The sequence below is a fragment of the Pelobates fuscus genome, chromosome 11 (genome assembly GCF_036172605.1).
Source record: "Pelobates fuscus isolate aPelFus1 chromosome 11, aPelFus1.pri, whole genome shotgun sequence".
In the NCBI taxonomy this organism is placed as follows: Eukaryota; Metazoa; Chordata; class Amphibia; order Anura; family Pelobatidae; genus Pelobates; species Pelobates fuscus.
In genome coordinates this window covers 101,032,196-101,044,963 of record NC_086327.1, presented here as the reverse complement: position 1 = coordinate 101,044,963, position 12,768 = coordinate 101,032,196, and the positions used below count along the sequence as shown (strand labels likewise).

The window sequence follows — 12,768 nt, the reverse complement described above, 5'->3', positions numbered from 1 at the left end:
GACTGGATGAACCGCGAGGAACGGAGGAAACAGCTCGCCTGGACGGATAAACCACCAAGTCTCTACCTCCCTTAGAGGTAGAGGCCTCAGGTACCCTGACACATATGTGCTGGAGTTTAGGGAACGCTTGGAGGCTCTGACTCAGACTGTGCGCGACAACCTCCAGGCGGCCCAACAGCGACAGCGACGATGGTACGATAGGGGAGCCAGGGACCGCAGCTTTCAAGTGGGGCAAAAGGTACTAATATTGCGACCCATCCACAAAGACAAGCTGCAGGCCTCCTGGCAGGGCCCATACAAGGTGGTGGAGCAAATATGCGATACCACCTATGTGATCGGCCCAGTCACAGGCACAGGGGTCAAACGCATGCTCCACGTGAACATGCTCAAGCCCTACCAAGAGCGGACAGAAGAGGTCACTGCGATCTGCGCATCCACGGCCGAAGATTTTGATAACCTACCTCTACCCGATCTCTTAGACCAGGAGGGCCAGAACGGAGATTTGGGAGAGATACAGCTAGGGGAGCGGTTAAACGCCCAAGAATGGACCCAAGTCCAAAACTTAGTTAGGGAGAAAGGGGCCACCTTCTCTAACTTGCCCGGATACACCCCCTTAGCTACCCACAAAGTAGAAACGCTAGACCAAACCCCCCTTCGCCAACCTCCCTATCGTATTCCAGAATCCGTAAAAGGGAATATGTATAAGGAGCTTGGAGAGATGCTCCAGTTAGGAGTGATAGAGCCCTCTGATAGCCCTTGGGCCTCCCCAGTAGTGCTAGTGCCAAAACGGGATGGGACGACCCGTTTCTGCGTAGACTACCGGAGGCTCAACGACAAAACCACCTCAGATGCTTACCCGATGCCCCGGATAGACGAGCTCCTAGATAAAATGGCCAGAGGCTAGTACCTCACCACAATAGACCTATGCAAAGGGTACTGGCAAATTCCACTAGCCAAGGACGCCATCCCTAAGTCGGCGTTTGTCACCCCGTTTGGCTTGTACCAGTTTAAAGTCATGCCATTCGGGATGAAAAATGCCCCGGCTACCTTCCAGAGGATGGTGAATCGGCTACTGGATGGGTTTCAGGAGTATGCTTTTGCGTATTTAGACGATATCACAATTTTTAGCTACTCCTGGCCTGAACATCTGACCCACAAAGGAGCCGTACTAGACTGTATTAGGGAAGCAGGATTGACCCTCAAGCCCAGCAAATGCCACATAGGGATGGCCGAAGTCCAGTACTTAGGACACCGAGTAGGCAGCGGTCAGCAGAAACCCGAGCCGGCGAAGATAGAGGCTGTTGCCAAGTGGCCAACCCCCCGCACCAAGACCCAGGTTTTAGTTTTTTTAGGTACCGCAGGGTACTATCGTAAATTTGTGCCAAATTACAGTGCCATCGCCAAGCCCCTCACTAATTTGACCCGCAAGAATCTGCCTAAGATAGTAAACTGGGCCCCAGAGTGCGAACAGGCATTTCAGCAGTTAAAAAGGGTTCTTGTAAACTTCCCTGTTCTTTCTGCTCCCGATCCAACTAAACGATTTCTCGTTCATACTGATGCTTTTATGTTTGGATTGGGAGCAGTACTGAGCCAAGTCAGAGCGGATGGTGGCGAGCACCCAGTGGCTTATCTAAGCAGGAAACTTTTACCCCGGGAAGTGAGCTACGCCTCCATTGAAAAGGAGTGCCTGGCTGTGGTGTGGGCCCTCAAAAAGTTACAACCCTATTTGTATGGGCAAGCTTTCTCTTTACTCACGGATCACAACCCGTTGGTGTGGCTAAACAGGGTGTCAGGAGACAATGCCGACGGTTGTTGCACTGGAGTTTGGCGCTGCAGCCTTTTGACTTTACCATCCACTACCGCCCTGGGAAGCAAAACGGCAACGCCGACGGGTTATCCAGACAAACAGACATTGACAAATGATCCGTGAGTACTCCTCCGGACATCCCCAAGCCGATCCGTTAGGATCAGACTTTGTATGCCGGCTTGGTTCTGGGGGAGCATTGTGGCAAATCCAGCCACTGTTCATTGTCCTTTATGTATATGTAATGTTATGCATACGTGTATGTACCTTTCAGAACCAAGCGTGTGTATTCTGTGTAGCATGGTTCAGAGAAAACATAGCGTTCATATGCTGCCGGCATACGAAAACCGCCAGCATTCATGTAATCGTTTCACGAATGGTGGATTTCAAAATAGAACAAAAAAAGTTGCGCCTAAAATATACAGTAAAACATATAAGAGTGTATATAATAAATAATATAAAATAATATAATTTAATATTAAATATTAAATGAAATATAAATGGATAATAGGCAATAGTCCAAAGCACTTATCATAAGTCCATAATGGTAGATGCCATGTATAAGAACAGGGATCCTGAGGCGTAAAATGGGGTGTGTCTTCACAAAGGTGTCCTTGAAATCCAGTGAAGTAATATGTGAAGAAAAAAACAAGAGGAACTCCAATGGCACAGTATATAGATGAATAAAATGGTAAATAAAATAAAAGTAGTATTACTCACACTTTTCAGAGCTAGAATCTAGCTCTGATATAACGCACGTGAAGTGGAATAATCCCCACTCAAGGATATGCGGAGTAATATTGATTGGCGAGTATCTGGCTCAGATTCAACGTCCAAGTTGATATTATTCGACCCAGGGAGATAAAATAAAGTATATAGTGCTCTCTGTATAGTAATTAAAAGGTATAAAAAGAGAATAAATATACTACTCGCAGTATATAGAGCAGGCTTGTACTGCTCAATGTAGGCGCTTGGGTGGTATCATCCCCACCTAAGGATTCTTTAGGTAGATAGTATATGTATAGTCCGGTGAAAAATAAATCAAAATGGCTATAAAATGTTTTATGCCAAAGTATTTTCTTTATTGTAAAGTAATAAAATTAATATCTAAACGCGTTTCGCCACAAGGGCTTCTTCAAGTAGATAATAGTAAAAGAGGGACACACCTGACATGCAATGGTTTATATAAGATACAGTAATTTTTGTAATTTTTAAAATCCCGCCAAAATGACGTCATCAGTAGCATAATATAAAGATACAAATCAAATAACTGAATAAAACATAAATTATTGTACATATAAAGCATATAATATAGGTACATTCATTTAAACACAAAAACGAAGGTTTAAAAGACTTAAAATAACTATTTTAAAATGATCACGTGACGCGCAGCTAAACAGCACTTCCGCGTCACGTGATCGCATAGCTGTTTGCGCAACCAAACAGACAGCAGGAACGGTGGCTCAGGAGATAAGCTATCTGCCTGCTAAGCAAACAGACAGTCAGTCCAACAAAGCACAAGTTCGAACCCCAGCTTGGGCACCCAACTTAGTCTTTTTAATTTATTTTTAATTTTAATTTAGGCATGGGATTAAATAATTGATTATTTAAAAAGATAAAACAAGGTGTTTTTGGGGGTATAAAATAAAGTATATAAAATAAAAATGTATAATAAAAAGGAGCACATAGGAGGTATAATAAAAAGGAGGTGGATTTCAACACCCTTCGTGAAACTAACAAACTACCGAATGGAGACCACACACAGGAGGTCGTGTGGCACCCATTAAGGATTGCATTGTTGCAATCGGCAATTAAGAGGATTCAGGGTGGCCATCGTTCGGCTACCGACCACGCGACGGTCGGCCATCTTGGATCCTTTGTTAAGTCCAGCGGTATTTGGCCGTCGAGCGCCTGGAACTAAAATCGGCTACTCGACGGCACAAATACCACTGGACTTCCAAGCCGTTCGGGAGCCCCGGTCCTTCGGTAATGTGTTCCTATATAGTCATTCGGTAGTTTGAAGGTAACTTAGAAATAATGTGTATTTCGTGCGGCGTTCGGTTATTTAAACTGGGATATGAGCGGCACTTTCACAAAATGTGTGCTCAGACCCCAGCTATCTTCCGAACGTCCATTCGTTTAAATCAGACGAATATTGTGGAAATTATATATTTTTATGTGAAATATTGGTTCTGCTGCACGAGGGGATAATCCACTTAACTGTATATTCTGGTGGGAGTGTCCCTCTCGTGCAGCAGTGTATTATGGGAGAAATGTCCAGGTTGCCAAGTTCCCCATGTAGTCCCCTACTGTACACCCCCTGCAATGTCAGTAGGGAAACCCCTTGCATGGGGAATTGCATAAATACTGTGATCTGTGAATAAAGCACCCAGTTGACTCCCAGCCTATGTTTCGTCTAGTTCTTGGGAGGGAAGGATTCTTATTACGCTACCTGGAATATTGTATGCTGTACCTGCCTTTGCTGATTATTGCCTGTGTTCCTGTCTACCAGCGGAGATCTTGTGGATTATACTGCCTCTCCGCTACAGTCAGCGTATAGGAAAGAGGGTTGACCACCCTAAGGCTAAGTAACGCTCCCTGCCCATAATAGAAGAGCCATTCTACTGAGTAGCGGTAGATCTGATGGGACCTCTCAGCAAACCCAGCTCCTCAGGAAAGAGTCACATCCTCACGGTAGTGGACTATGCCACTAAATACCCAGAGGCTGTAGCACTTTCCAATATCGAGGCAGAAACCGTAGCAGAGGCTCTGGTCAAAACCTTTTCAGAGTAGGTTTCCCCAAGAAAAGCCTGTCCGACCAGGGAACTCAGTTCACCGCAACTGTAAACCAACAGTTATCGCAGAGCTGCGGTGTGAAGCCCTTGTTTAGCTCTCCCTACCATCCCCAGACCCACGGCCTCACGGTGTTCACAGAGTCCTGTGGACACTGTGAACGGTTTTGTCCTCATCTCCTGTTTGCCTACCAAGAAGTGCCCCAGGCCCCCCCTTTCGAACTCCTATATGGGAGAAAAGTTCAGGGGCCCCTGGACCTCATATGGGAGCACTGGGAGGGCAATATAGCAGAAGCAGGAATCCCTGTCATACCATACGTACTGAGACGTCAGAGACCGGTTCCAGGCCCTGACCGACTCAGTTCGAGAAAACCTACAAGCAGCTCAGAAACGACAGAAACGGTGGTACGATAAGAGGGCATGAGATAGAATACTAGAGGTTGGGCAAAAGGTACTGGCCCTCAGACCCTCCAAAAAGAATAAACTGCAGGTGGCTTGGCAAGGGCTCTTTAAGGTGGTGGAGCGGATTAGCGACACCACCTACATTGGAGCAAAGTGTTCAGATGAGAGGATCAAGCAAGCCTTTCATGTGAACATGTTGAAGCCGTATTTCGAACGTACAGAGGAAGTGCCCCGTCAACCGAGGATAATGAGGGACTTCCCCTACCCGACCTGCTGGCTAGGGCAAAAAATTAGAGCCCGTACAGCAAGTGGATGCGACACAACTGCTCCAGGAATATCGGAAGTTATTATCCTCCCTACCCGATTACACCTCAGCTGCAGTCCATCGAGTGGAGACTCAGGGAGAGACCCCGTTGTGCCAACAGCCATACCGTATTCCTGAGACAGTTTGGTCCAGCATGTGGAAAGAAATCCAGGAGATGTTAGAAGTGGGGGTCATTGAGGCTTCACGAAGTCCCTGGGCATCACCAGTAGTGCTAGTACCGAAGCGAGACGGTACAACTCGCTTCTGTATTGACTACCGGAAACTGAACGACCGGACAGTAACTGATGCCTACCCCATGCCACGGATCAACAAATTATTCGATCGCATGGCAAGTGGGCACTTCCTAACTACCCTAGACCTGTTCAAGGGGTATTGGCAAATCCCTCTGGACTCGGCGGCCATTCCCAAGTTGGCATTCGTCACTCCATTTGGGCTTTACCAATTTCGGGTTATGCCGTTTGGGATGGAGAATGCCCCTGCCACGTTCCAACGAATGGCTGACCGACTTTTAGATGGAATGTAGGACTTCGCATGTGCCTACCTAGATGATATTGCTATCTATAGTGACACATGGGAAGCCCACCTGATGCACTTGGCTACAGTATTTCCGAAGATACAGGAGGCAGGCCTCACGCTAAAGCCAGAGAAGTGCCATTTAGGCATGGCAGAGGTCCAATACCTAGGGTACAGAGTAGGGTCAGGGAAGCAGAGGCCTGAGCCAGCCAAAGTAGAAGCCATTGCAAATTGGCCCCAACCCCGCACCAAAACCCAAGTATTAGCATTTCTGGGCACCGCAGGGTACTACATAAAATTTGTCCCTGAGTATAGCACCCTTACCGACTTAACTAAGAAGTCATTGCCCAAACAAGTAGCGTGGTCCCCGGAGTGTGCAATAGCCTTCCAGAGACTTAAAACGGCCCTGAGCGAGGTACCGGTGTTGGCGGCCCCAGACCCTACTAAAAGATTTCTAGTCCATAAAGATGCCTCAATGTTTGGGCTGGGAGCCGTGCTAAGCCAAGTGGGGGACGATGGAATGGAGCACCCGGTGGCATATCTCAGTCGTAAACTGCTACCCAGAGAAGTCAATTATGCCACTGTGGAGAAAGAATGCCTGGCGCTAGTATGGGCATTAAAGAAGCTCCAACCCTATCTGTATGGTCATTCTTCCACCTTATTGACTGACCACAACCCCCTCATTTGGCTCAACTGAGTCTCTGGGGACAATCCCTGTTTGTTACGCTGGAGCCTGACTTTGCAGCCCTATAATTTCACTCTACAATATCAACCAGGAAAGCAAAATGGCAATGCGGATGGCCTTTCACTCCAAACGGAACTGGAACTATAATTGTCTTCCCCGGACATCCCCAAGCCAACCCGGCAGGGTCTAGGCAGGTATGCCGACCCATGGAACTAAGGGGGAGTAATGTGAAGAAAAGAGCCTTTTTTACAAGACTTTTATGGCCATTTGTGACTTTTTATGTTTTATTGGTTCGGTAGCTGAAACTACTGAACACCGACCACCCCCCTGGCTCATTATCTACAAAGGTAACTGTCGATTGAGCGCTCTCTCTGGGTGTATATATAGCCGAACGTCACGTGCAAGAGAAAACAGCCGCCATCATTTAGCTGACTCAATTATCTCACAGGCAGAGAGGAGGGGATTGTCTGTTTGCAGTTGGGGTGTTCATCTGTCACTGAAATATTATTGGTTGTAACCTTTGTGTCCCTGTCCCCCACAAGGTCCATGTGGGAGGTCCCCTTGGATGGGGACTTGCATAAAAGCCAGTGTGGCATCAATAAAGATTCATTCCTGTTGTACCCTTCATGAAGTCTAGGCTCATGTTTGGGTAACTGTCTACTTGCTGGAGAGAAATTACTTGGATGCTGCATTCGTCTGGAACTATTCATATCTACACCCAAACTGCAGCTATAATCACTCATGCTTAGCAGTTCAGGAGGAATGGGCGAACAGGGTACTTAATATACCAGGGTTTGTAACAATGGGCTTTATGTACTTATCTTGAACTGGCCTAAACCAGCATTTTCAACTGGTTTTCATTTCAAAATCAGTTAAAAAGTTCTAACATGTCTGAATAAATCACCTAATTAAATGCAAAACCAAACATCCTATTTATATGCTAGTAATCTATTATAATTATTAAAATCAAGGAAACACGTGTACATTACTGAATGTTTGGCTGAATCAACAGACACATAACACAGAGAGAGAACAAAAATTGTGTCTGCTGAATTTATTTTTGGAAAAGATTAAGAAATATTATCCATAGCAATATTTTGAACACAGCAGCACAACAGTTTTCGGATGCCACACAAAATATGTATAAGGCTCTCAAATAGTATAGAATTTTTTAATTCTATTTTTTGTCTTATTTCTTTTGGTTCCATTTTTTATAGATATTTTTCTTAAAATTCCACATTTTCCGAACTGAAGGACCAATGCCCTGTCAATGTAAGTCTATTTCACTAATCTGCAGAGCTTTGTTAAAAAAAAACATGTTATTTGCAATCTACTTTATGTAAGGCAGGCTTTCTAAAGGAAGTAGAGAGAACTTTGTACATATTTGCAGGCAGCAATAACATACTGCAATACTGTTTGCAAAAGAGACGCCTACTTTTAATTACATTTACTCTTTGACATGATATTTAAACTATGCTGGCATTTCGATAAATATGACTAGTTTCAATGGACAGGTGTATTTGCATAGTTTATTTAAATTATGCTGGCATTTTGTGAATCTGAATTCCTAAAAATATCCGCAGTTTGTCTGTAAATACTCATTAGCTGTGTATTTTGGGAAATTTATATATCACATAAAATTCAAGAAATTATGTTTGTCCTTCTACCCTACATTTTCTTAACATTTACATAACCCATTGAAAGGATTGTAAAACTCGATAAACTATACAATCTTGTTATATAATGCACCACACTCCTAAAACACAATTATGCAAAGAATGAAACAATAAACAAAACAATCTGTTCTTGTAGATTTTTTTTTTTTTTTTTAAGTATCCCTTAAAAACAAACTATACAGAGGTTCTTGTTTATTAGGGAGTGAAGGAAAGAGGTACTATCACAATAAACAAATATTTATTTCTGTTTAAGGAGCCTATAAATAATATGCCATCATATATATAGTAGCTCCACTGAAACAAGGAAACAAAATAATTTTAAAATTTATGTATGTATATATAAAAATAAAAATCTATTGACCTCTTTGTGATGACCGTAAAATGCAAAACAAAAGACAAGAATTGGAATCAACTAACTTAAGTGAATATACACTGATCAGCAATAACATTAAAACCAGTGACAGGTGAATTGAATAACATTAATATGGTATTGGTATTGTTACAATTGCACCTGTCAAGTAGTAGGGTATATTAGGCAGCAAGTGAATAGTCAGTTCTTGAATTTCATGTGTTGGAAGCAGAAAAAATGGGCAAGTGAAAATATATGAATGACTTTGACAGGGGCTAGACAAATGGGTCACAGAATCTCCAAGATGGCAAGTCTTGTGGTGTGTTCCAGGTATGCAGTTGTTAGTGTCTACCAAATCTGATGCAAGGCAGGACAATCAATGGACTGGTGTCAGGGTTATTGTCACTCAAAGGCTACTTGGTCTGTTCTGATCACACAGAAGAGCTACTCTCGCTCAAATTGCTGAAAAATGTAATGCTGGCCATTATAGAAAGGTATTACACAATGCATCACAATTTGCTATGTATGTGGCTGTCTAGCCAAAGACTGGTAAGTGTGCTCATGATAACTCATGTCCATCACCAAAAGCACCTTCAATGGGGACGTAAGCATCAGAACTAAACCATAGAGCAATGAAAGATGGTTGCCTGGTCTGATAAATCACGTGTTCTTATAGATCAAGTGGATTGCCGAGCGTCATTTACCTGGGGAAGAGATGGCAGCAGGATGCACATGAGAAGAAGGTAGGCCAGTAGAGACAGTGTTATGCTCTGGGCAATGTTCTGCTGGGAAACCTTGGGTCTTAGCATTCATATGAATGATAGTTGTACATATACCACCTATCTAGAGATTGTTGTAGATCATGTACACCCTTTCAGGAGAATGGTATTTCCAGATGGCAATGGCCTCTTCCAGCAGGATAATGCACCGTGTCAAATGGCAAAAATTGCTGAGGAATTGTTTGAGGAACATAACAGAGTTCAAGGTGTTGAATTCCTTAGATCTCAATCGAGTTGGAAATCTGCGGGATATGCTGGAATAACAAATCCAACCCATTTAAATCTCACCTCGTAAATTAAAGGACTTTAAAGATGCTAATGTCTTGGTGCCAGATTCAACAGAACACAGAAATCTTGCGGAGCCTCGATGAATCAGAGCTGTTTTGGCAGAATGAGGAGGCCTGATAATGATATTAGGCAGGTGGTTTTAATGTTGAGGCTGATCAGTGTATTTAATTATTTAGAATCTCTGTATATGCACTGTCTTCATTGACCAAACAAGGACTCTGATTTTATTAACTTACACGATGGTCAAATATTCTATGTGTTAATGAACTAATCCAAATATGTTTCTTGTTGCCCAATAGTTGGAATTTATGAAAATAAATTTGGGAAATCATTTTTGTTACAGCAATTTTTACATCATTATTTCTGAGACTGTATATAAAAGGATTTAACAGAGGGGCAATAACTGCATACATGACCGCAATAAACCTGTCTCTGTCCATTGAATAGCTGGATTTGGGTCTGACATACATAAATGTAGCTGAACCGTAAAACAAAATAACTACAATCAAGTGAGAGGTACAAGTTGAGAATGCTTTCTTTCTTCCCGAAACTGAGCTTATATTTAAAATTGTTGCAATAATGTTCACATATGAAATCATTGTCAGGAGAAAGGAACCTACTATTACACTGCTACAAATTATATAAATAACTATTTCATTAATCCTTGTGTCCATACACGCTAGATCTAGAACAGGTGGGATATCACAAAAAAAATGCTTAATTTTTCTTGTGCCACAGAATTGTAAAGTGAATGTGAGAACAGTGTGTATTAGTGCGTTTACAGCCCCAATGAGCCACGCACCACAAATAAGACTAACACATGTTCTTTTATTCATTATTGCGCCATACAAGAGAGGGTGGCAAATGGCATTATATCGATCGTACGCCATGGCTGCAAGCATGTAGCACTCCGTGCTCCCCAGCAACAGAAAGCAATACATTTGCATAGCACAACCATAGAAAGAGATTGTTTTATGTTCTGTTAGGAGGATTGATAACATTTTAGGAACTGTGGATGATATATAACATATTTCTAGAAATGAGAGGTTAGCAAGATAAAAGTACATAGCACTGTGAAGATTAGCACTATATCGAAATACTAAAATAATAGACACATTTCCAAGCACACTTATAACATATATAAACAAAAACACTGTAAAGAGTAGAAGTTGAAGATCAGAGGTCTCTGAAAGTCCAAGGAGAATGAATTCATTTGTGGTCGTGCTGTTTTCTTTTTCCATATTAGTGTTTCATGCTGTGATCAAAACAAAAGACACAATTTTGCATTTTTATATGTTACAAGCTGGTGTGTTGAAACTTTATCATATTAAGCATTGACAGAAATCAAAAAAATAATGAATTTAATAAATAATTATATTATGCAATATTAAAAATGCACGTTTTATTTTTGTTTCCAAAAAATATAAAATTTAGGCCATTTGTGTAAATACATATACAAAAAAAGAACTAATATTATAATAAATATATATTGCATGCTTGTTATAAATCTCTTTATATGACCCAGTGCTGCCCTAGAATTAAAGGATCCTAGTCCTAGCCTTAATACAAGTTATACAAATATCCTTAACCTTAGTCCTAGTGCTAAACCTAAAACATAAAAGATGCAAAGTTTTGTACCTCTTAGAATCTAATTGTTTTACTCAATTCCCCATGATCTGTACTTAAGAGTTGACTTCATATTTATTAACCAAGAGCAAACCCCTGTCCACCTCTGATAAAAGAGGCATTACGGTGCGACCATTCTTCTGTGCAAGCAAACTTTGAAAACCTTGAAGCTCCACCAAGAACAAGATCATGAAGACACAATGAAAGCAATGGAGTCTGATATCCCAACATTTTATGAAAGTAACACAAATGGGAAATGTGACCCTAAAAACTGTCTAGGTGATCAGCAAGGCCTACATTAAAGCTATGTTAATGTATATTGTATCAGAAAATACAAAAGGAGAGAAAGAAAAAAAAAATAAGATTTTCTTAGGAAGCATTAATTAGACCCCATAATCACTTTCTATTGTATGAATTAAAAAGCACAGGACAATGCTTTTTCAAGAGCGGTAATTAAGCAGATACAATGCTTGCCAGCTGGTTTTAAAAATAAATAAAAGCAGTAAAAATATACAAATATTGCCAAGTGAGTGTTCTTTCAGCAGCTTAATTGTATCACTATATTAAAGGGACACTATAGTCACCTGAACAACTTTAGCTTAATGAAGCAGTTTTGGTGTATAGAACATGCCCCTGCACCCTCACTGCTCAATCCGCTGCCATTTAAGAGTTAAATCCCTTTGTTTATGAACCCTAGTCACACCTCCCTGCATGTGCACAGCCTTCCATAAATACTTCCTGTAAAGAGAGCCCTATTTAGGCTTTCTTTATTGCAAGTTCTGTTTAATTAAGATTTTCTTATCCCCTGCTATGGCACTAATTTGAATATCAATTTGTAAATATCAACCTGAAAAACTTGTTAGGCTACAGCCTCAAGTGATTTTTTTTCTATAGCCCTGAAGCAATGGGTCACTGTCTTCACACGAGAAATAATTAAAAAATGTACCTTACTATTAGTTCCAACCATACGCTGTGCAAGAGAAAAAGCAAGGATTTTTTATTCAGTATGCTTAATTACATTGGACCACTTCAACAGGGTTATTCACTACAGTTAGAATTCAAAGTGAATTTCAAATTTAAAGGGACACTATAGTCATCTGAACAACTTTATCTTAATGAAGCAGTTTGGGTGTATAGAACAGCCTCACTGCTCAATCCTCTGCCATTTACGAGTTAAATCCCTTTGTTTATGAACCCTAGTCACACCTCCCTGCATGTGACTTGTACAGCCTTCCATAAACACTTCCTGTAAAGAGAGCCCTATTTAGGCTTTCTTTATTGCAAGTTCTGTTTAATTAAGATTTTCTTATCCCCTGCTATGTTAATAGCTTGCTAGACCCTGCAAGAGCCTCCTGTATGTGATTAAAGTTCAATTGAGAGATTGAGATACGATTATTTAAGGTAAATTACATCTGTTTGAAAGTGAAACCATTTTTTTTTTCATGCAGGCTCTGCAAATCATAGCCAGGGGAGGTGTGGCTAGGGCTACATAAACAGGAACAAAGTGATTTAACTCCTAAATGACAGTG

General features: G+C 41.6%; 1 protein-coding gene across 1 annotated transcript; it reads right to left on the bottom strand.

Annotated features, from left to right (window-relative positions):
• Window positions 1-7,799: 7,799 nt before the first annotated feature.
• On the bottom strand, window positions 7,800-10,854 carry LOC134578105 (olfactory receptor 5V1-like). The gene is made up of 2 exons (XM_063437096.1): window positions 9,955-10,854; window positions 7,800-7,820 (listed from the first exon to the last, which is right to left on the bottom strand). The coding sequence occupies exons 1-2, from the start codon at window positions 10,852-10,854 to the stop codon at window positions 7,800-7,802; spliced, it is 921 nt and encodes a 306-aa protein (XP_063293166.1).
• Window positions 10,855-12,768: the final 1,914 nt, after the last annotated feature.

Excerpts from the sequence above, each read along its gene's own strand:
- LOC134578105 (XM_063437096.1), bottom strand. The coding sequence starts at position 10,854 with ATGGAAAAAGAAAACAGCACGACCACAAATGAATTCATTCTCCTTGGA. Across the intron at positions 7,821-9,954 it reads ATAATGATGTAAAAATTGCT|CTCTGCAGATTAGTGAAATA; the intron begins GTAACAAAAATG and ends TTTTTAACAAAG.